The sequence below is a fragment of the Selaginella moellendorffii genome, unplaced genomic scaffold, assembly GCF_000143415.4.
Source record: "Selaginella moellendorffii unplaced genomic scaffold, v1.0 SELMOscaffold_397, whole genome shotgun sequence".
NCBI lineage: Eukaryota > Viridiplantae > Streptophyta > Lycopodiopsida > Selaginellales > Selaginellaceae > Selaginella > Selaginella moellendorffii.
Genome location: NW_003314652.1, coordinates 1,082 through 7,192, shown reverse-complemented (window position 1 = coordinate 7,192; position 6,111 = coordinate 1,082). Strand labels below are relative to the sequence as shown.

General features: G+C 48.6%; 2 protein-coding genes across 6 annotated transcripts in view; one reads left to right on the top strand and one right to left on the bottom strand.

The window, feature by feature from the left end:
- Positions 1-256: 256 nt before the first annotated feature.
- On the bottom strand, positions 257-3,019 carry LOC9641207 (putative BPI/LBP family protein At1g04970). 3 transcript variants are annotated; one of them, XR_002991505.1, is made up of 8 exons: positions 2,474-3,019; positions 2,267-2,406; positions 1,841-2,195; positions 1,530-1,778; positions 1,341-1,466; positions 1,073-1,286; positions 536-968; positions 257-481 (listed from the first exon to the last, which is right to left on the bottom strand). XR_002991505.1 is itself a non-coding variant. In XM_002994562.2 (7 exons), the coding sequence occupies exons 1-6, from the start codon at positions 2,945-2,947 to the stop codon at positions 1,077-1,079; spliced, it is 1,554 nt and encodes a 517-aa protein (XP_002994608.1). In that variant the 5' UTR covers positions 2,948-3,019; the 3' UTR covers positions 257-968; positions 1,073-1,076. The 3 variants fall into 3 exon arrangements, 1 of the variants encoding a protein (XP_002994608.1); XR_002991506.1 differs by having other exon boundaries at positions 257-806; positions 850-968; XM_002994562.2 differs by having other exon boundaries at positions 257-968.
- Positions 3,020-3,134: 115 nt separating this feature from the next.
- LOC9641208 (probable serine/threonine-protein kinase SIS8) overlaps positions 3,135-6,111 on the top strand; it is a 3,384-nt gene continuing 407 nt past the window's right edge. The window contains exons 1-12 of one of the 3 annotated variants that reach the window (XR_002991507.1): positions 3,135-3,969; positions 4,141-4,474; positions 4,533-4,926; positions 4,981-5,021; positions 5,067-5,135; positions 5,187-5,287; positions 5,339-5,417; positions 5,471-5,569; positions 5,623-5,691; positions 5,747-5,804; positions 5,874-5,955; positions 6,020-6,111. Coding sequence is in view for 2 of the 3 variants with exons in the window: in XM_024668095.1 (XP_024523863.1) it covers positions 3,581-3,969; positions 4,141-4,474; positions 4,533-4,926; positions 4,981-5,021; positions 5,067-5,135; positions 5,187-5,287; positions 5,339-5,417; positions 5,471-5,569; positions 5,623-5,691; positions 5,747-5,796; positions 5,874-5,955; positions 6,020-6,111 (1,799 nt within the window). In the remaining variant the exon portion in view is untranslated. The remainder of the gene's footprint in view (positions 3,970-4,140; positions 4,475-4,532; positions 4,927-4,980; positions 5,022-5,066; positions 5,136-5,186; positions 5,288-5,338; positions 5,418-5,470; positions 5,570-5,622; positions 5,692-5,746; positions 5,805-5,873; positions 5,956-6,019) is intronic. The other 2 variants (XM_024668095.1, XM_024668096.1) reach the window with 2 other exon arrangements.

The window sequence follows — 6,111 nt, the reverse complement described above, 5'->3', positions numbered from 1 at the left end:
AAAGATTCTTGATCGGCCAACTTAGCGAAGGGCCATTCTTTAAAGGATACAGTCATAGCACCCAGAAGAGAAAGCGATGTGGCGTCGTGGGCGTTTGTGCACCACGCAGCTCCCCCGACTGGAAACTTAGATTTTATGGACTGGGAATAAGTCCATAGAAAAAACTGTTCTTGCAGCGGCAGGCCCGCAAAGATACTCCCATGTTGTTATTCTCCCATCATTCACCCACAGCCTTGTCTCGTGAGTTAATCCGAGATTGTTTTGAAAGCTCAAAATTATAGCCTTGATCGTGATATTGACAATATAGGAAACTATGATTCGTATGATCTTTGCCTGGAAAATATAGTAATGACAGAACATCCCAGTGGGTGACTGGCAGCTTTCTCAAATTTTTAGAGAGTGAGAGAAACTCCAGTGGGTTTGGAGGGCGATTGCAAGGATGATCCAATCCAGCCCAGAGCAAGTGACGCGCAAAAAAAATCTGGCCAAAACAACCAACCGATACCACCTCAGTCTTTTAGAGTGGGGCACAAACGTAAATGCGTGTGCTGCTTGTTCTTAAGTCCTGTCGCATGTAATCAAACTCTTCTCGCCAATTTTTTTTTGTCTAAAGACCTCACGATGATCTCGAGTTTGAAGATAAGAGCTCGGCTTGATCTCGAGTTTGACGACAAGTAGCACGGCTCGCTTGTCTCTTCTTCACAAAAACTTGTGGAGCCACCGCAACCAAAAACTATGAAAGGTACTCACCGCGACGAATGGAGAAATGGACCGTCCCAACGCTCACTTATTTCTCTCCTATGATCCTGTACACACCACAAGTTATATACGCCGAGAATGTCGACGTACCGCGGCTGAGCAATCTGTCAGAGGCTCCATTTCAACATTTTTGTCTCGCTTGACAGACAGGGATGGAAACAGACGCCCCGCTTTTTCGTAAACCGCGGGGAATATGCTACAGATTTTATCTGCGAAAGAAAAACAATATGAGAAAAAAGACAAAAAAAAAAGAAAAAAAGAGCAACGTGATGGCTTTCGAGAAGAAAAGGAGTTGCATTTGACCGATATGTACCTCTTTAGATGGTGGACCACGAAGGAGCGACGGGAGGAGGGAGCGGAAGGCCTGTGTAGCGGATGTCTGTACAGATTAGCAGGAAATCGTCTTCGTATCTAATGGTTGCTTCTTGGAACTCGATCGCTGGAATGACGGGCAGCGGGAAACCTTTCTTGAGATTGTAGTTCACCAGTGGTAGAATCACGTCTTTGAGGATGGTTCTCGTCGCTACCTGTTGCAACAAACGTTTTAGGTAGATAATGTGAAAGAAACAGTAGGCGCTTACCTCGACGAACTTTACTGGAAAAGTGCCTATAGTACTCCACTTGAGGTCCAGGCTCAAGTCCAAAAGTGAGGCCTCGCCAGTGATGTTAGTGCCAACAATCTCGGCCAAAGCATGTAGCGTAACTTCCTAAAGTGAAGTACAAGAATAAGCAAAGAAAAAGCAAAGTGGAAGAATTCTGTATGATCGTACCAGACTTATGCAAGCTACTGGAATAATCTCGTTGTTGTCCACCACCTCTATTGTCATGTCAGCCGTAGTGGTCGCACGAATCCCATCCCTTGAAAAAGAAACCCGGGGGGCAGAAGCAGCAGAAAGGTTGAGTAACATATCATCGTTTGGGAACTTGCGATACAGCTGCGGAATCAGAAATCTCCAACTTGCAGTATTGAGGAGGGACTGCTGTGGAAGTCTATCCACGACCCTCTCTAATCGTCCTGCCTGTGAAAGCCATTGAGCACTAACGAAAAATAGAAAACAAAACAAAAGCGTTGCAGACTTACTTTATAGTACACGTCCGACGCGGAGGTAATAACGTAGTCTCCAAGAGCCACAGTGATCATCTTCACATCTGAATCAATGCATAATAATCCGGCTGGCAGCTTCTTTGGAGGGTGCTTTCTTTCGCTGGGGGAAGCGATATCTACAAACTCCCCCATCACCCCGACGCTGATATAGTTTTGGTTGAGAATTGGATCGTCGACAACCGTGACATCAACGGCTGAAGTGGTGTCCACTTGGAGCTGCCTGGGCAAGCTGAGCAGCAAACGATTTAGCCGACTCACAGCGGCGAGAACCTGTGTCGTAAGCGCAGACTCGACAGATTTTTGTATTTGTCCTTTGAACGCATAAACGAACCTGGCAAGCAACAAAGAAGCTTTGTTAATGATATTCCCCTCTAGCTCCTCGACAAGAAAAAATAAACTCACCATTGGTAGAGCCACGACTGTCCGCCTTGCAGCTCCAAATCTAGTGACGATAAGTCGGTGTTACACTCGGTCACCTGAATGGACAGTGTTCCATTCTTTTGTTGCATTGTAGCTTGCAACCATGCGTCTCCATCGTTCACCTTTAAGAAAAAAAAAGGTTTTTTCATCAAAGTCGAAGTCTCTGAAACGAGCAAAAACCTTTCTTACCTTTGCAGTCGCGGTGCCACTATCAGAGATGGGAAATGGAATCAGTGATGCCGTGTAAGTGTACTTCCAATCCAGCGAGACTTTGGTCTCGACCCCTGAAGCATTGAACCAGATCCCTGTGTTCCCGAGATCTACATTCGATGACGATACGTTGGCATAAACAATGACGATGTTCTTGAGCTCCACATCCACAATTCCAATCGGCCACTCCACCCTCCGCTTCACATTCGGCAGATTGAGCGGCGTCAAATCCTGGAGCACGCTCTCGACGAGAACCTCGCGGACGTAGCTGATCCCCATCTCGGAGAGCGTGACGAGAATCCCTGCCTCGGCTCCATCGGCTGGATCGGCCGCTGCGCTGCCGAAGAAATCTCTGAAATTCCCTACCCGCGCTTCGTCGCCGATGCCGATTCTAGCTGCCGCTCCATGCAAGAGGAAGAAGATCGCCGCTATCGAGAGGAGCAAGGCCTTCATGGTCGTCGCAATATCATCGCATCACGCAAGGAAGAACTAGGGCTTCTAACGTGGGATTATGCCGAATATTCCTCGTGCTTTTCTTAGAAGCTTCTTATCTGCCCTAGAGAAAAGCACATTCTTATTTCCGCACGGACGGCTACGATCTATGGGATCCAACGGTCAGGCCGCCATTTCTATTTCTGATCTAGCTACGAGATCAACGGCTGGGATGTGCATGATTGGCGTAAAGGTCCACAGTTCCCTGGCAGGAAAGAGAACTTAGCGCGAGCGCTGTCAATCAATCTCTCAAGGCTGGATTCTTGACCGATTTCTCCATTCCAGGGGCGATAATCCGGGCTAGCGCGCCTCCTCGTCGGCGCTGAGGCGGCGAGCATGGATCTATGCTCTTCCAGGCGAGCGCGGCAAGGATTTCCGCCCCGGCCCGTCGGGAGCGCATTCTTGATCCGGTGAGCGCCGCGGAGAGGATTAGGTTGTGGCGGATCCATCCGGCGCGCCGGGATGCGACGATGAGAGGTAAGAAGCTGCTGCTAGCTCCCGGGCGCAGGAGATCAGAGGGTTCTTGGCGGCTGGAATCCAGGGCAAGGGTTCGTGTTGGTGGATTGTAGCTTCGGGGCTGGATTTTGGGGGGAAATGGACGCTCCAGTGGCCGAGGAGGTGGAGCCGGGGCAATGTAGTTCTTCCCTCCAGGAGCAGATTAGAAGGCTAGAGGAGAGCCACACCAAGCTAGAACAGGAGATGAAAAAAATTCTAGAGGAGAGGGAGCGAGTTGTCAAGGCGCTCCGGCTCCAGCAAGAGGAAGCGTCAGCGGGGCACGTAAGAAGATCTATGTCCATGTCGCCTCCTCCAAAGAACTCGTCCGGGCCGAGAAGGACGTCCTCGGAGAAGCTCTCGGACAGGGATTTGCGCGCTGCGCTGGATCTAAAATCGCTTTCCATGGCCGAGGATCGCTACAACGACATTCTCCAGTCCATGGGACAGGCCGTTTATATGTTCACGACTTCTTCTGAGGTGACATACTGGTACATGATCTCTCGTTTTTCTTTCTTCTTTGGTTTGTTTTCCTGCTGGTTTTTTCTTTTCTTTGTTGCGGGTTCCTTTCCTTGGTTTCTTTTCCATGTTTCTTTTCTCTAGCGTAGTTTTTTTTTTCTTTGCTCGGTGGTAATGGAAGTTTTTTTTTTTTTTTTGCGTAGGAACCGCATGGCCGAGCGCTTATATGGCTGGTCCGCCGCCGAGGCCATCGGTCGCGATCTCATTGAGCTTCTGATCGACAAGAGCTCCGTGGAGAGCGCCACCAAGATCTTGTCACGACTCTATGTCGGTGAGTCGTGGGTCGGCCAGTTCTCACTCAAAAAAAAATCCGGCGAGATATTTCCTGCCATGATGACAAACACGCCGTTTTACAACGACGGGAAGCTCGTCGGGGTGATTTGTGTGTCGAGCGACGCACGGCCGTTTATGAAGAGCAGGGACTTCGCGCAAGCTGATTCGTGGCAAATACCCTTTGCCGCGACATTTTCAAGCCTGGTAAAAGTCAAGGTTTTGTTTTCTTTGTGTTTTATCGCTTGGTGTTTTGTCCGTGCAGGCAACCAAGATTCTAACGCACCTGCGAGGGAACGCTATGGAGGTAAATCCTGCTGCTGCTGGAGGAAGCAGCAGTGGTGAGGATTTGACACAGGCTAGCAGAGTCTTCGCTGGTTTAAGATCGAGATCGGGGTCGTGGACGGGTCGGCTGTGGCCTTGGTCTAATACAGAGGCAGAGTTGGCATCTGCGGCGGCTGTTTTGCGGAAGGACGAGCATGAACATCCGGAGGCTCCCGCATCAAATCAACCGATCGTTAGCATGGATGTCAATAGTAGTATGAGTAGCACAGGCACGGCTAGCAGTAGTTCAAGCAGGCACGTCTGGGATGATCTAGAAAGTCCAGAGTATGAGATCACTTGGGAATCGCTCAGCTTGCACGATAAAATTGGTCAAGGTACGTTAGTGTTTTCCTCTCTTTCTCTGATTGTAAGTTTTCTCTGTCTCCCAGGAAGCTGTGCAACAGTTCACCGTGGGACTTGGTGTGGACTGGTACGTTCAAAGTTTTTTGTTATAGTCTTAACAATGTATGTGTAGGACGTGGCAGTGAAGGTCTTTCACGAACTTCAGTACAACGAGAGTGGCATGGAGGACTTTCGGAAAGAGGTAGAGCACGCCATTTCTACGAGTGCCTGGAGACTAATATGCTTAGTATAGGTTTCAATCATGAAAAAGTTAAGACATCCCAATATTGTTCTTTTCCTCGGTGCTGCCTCGACTCAGGATCGGCTTTACATCGTAACCGAGCTTATGCCCAGGTACAAATTTGTTACTTTAGAATCTCACAATGGCTTTTTTTTCTTCTTCAGGGGCAGTTTGTTTAAGTTGCTTCACAGAAGGCCAACGGGTTTGGATTGGAAGCGAAAGCTGAGCATGGCTTTGGACGTGGTTGGTATTGCCATAGTTTTCTCTTTTGTCGAGATTTTAGCTCCATTTTACAGGCTCGCGGGATGACTTACCTTCACAACTGCACACCACCTATAGTTCATCGCGATCTCAAGTCTACAAACTTACTGGTTGATAAAAATCTCAAAGTCAAGGTAACTCTCTGAGGAGAGGCTTTAAGCGCTGCTAAAACTGGGAAATGTATCAGGTTGGAGATTTCAGCCTTTCGCGATTGAAGCACTCCAACTTCTTGACGGGGAACGCACGGATGGGAACGGTAAATCTTTCCTTTAGTTGATTTGATTCCTGACAAGCCACTTTGATGTCTTCAGTCGCAGTGGATGCCCCCGGAGGTTCTCCGGAGCGAGGCTTCGAGTGAAAAGTATGCATGTGAGAGCTGCGATCGGCTCTGTGTGTGTTGCTCATCTGTTCTTTTCTCGTTTTGCTCCTTTTTTTCAGGTCGGACGTGTACAGTTTCGGGGTGATACTATGGGAGCTGGCTACAGAAGAAGTCCCTTGGAAAGACTTGGATCCTTTACAGGTTAGTATTGTCTTCTCTCAAGTTCCCTCGATCAAAGCTTTACATTCTTGTGTTGTTACTCTAGGTGATAGCGGTGGTGGGATTTAAAGACAAAAGGATGCCACTGCCCGAGAGCTGGATCCAAAATACGCAGCCACGATACAAGACTGTTGGAAA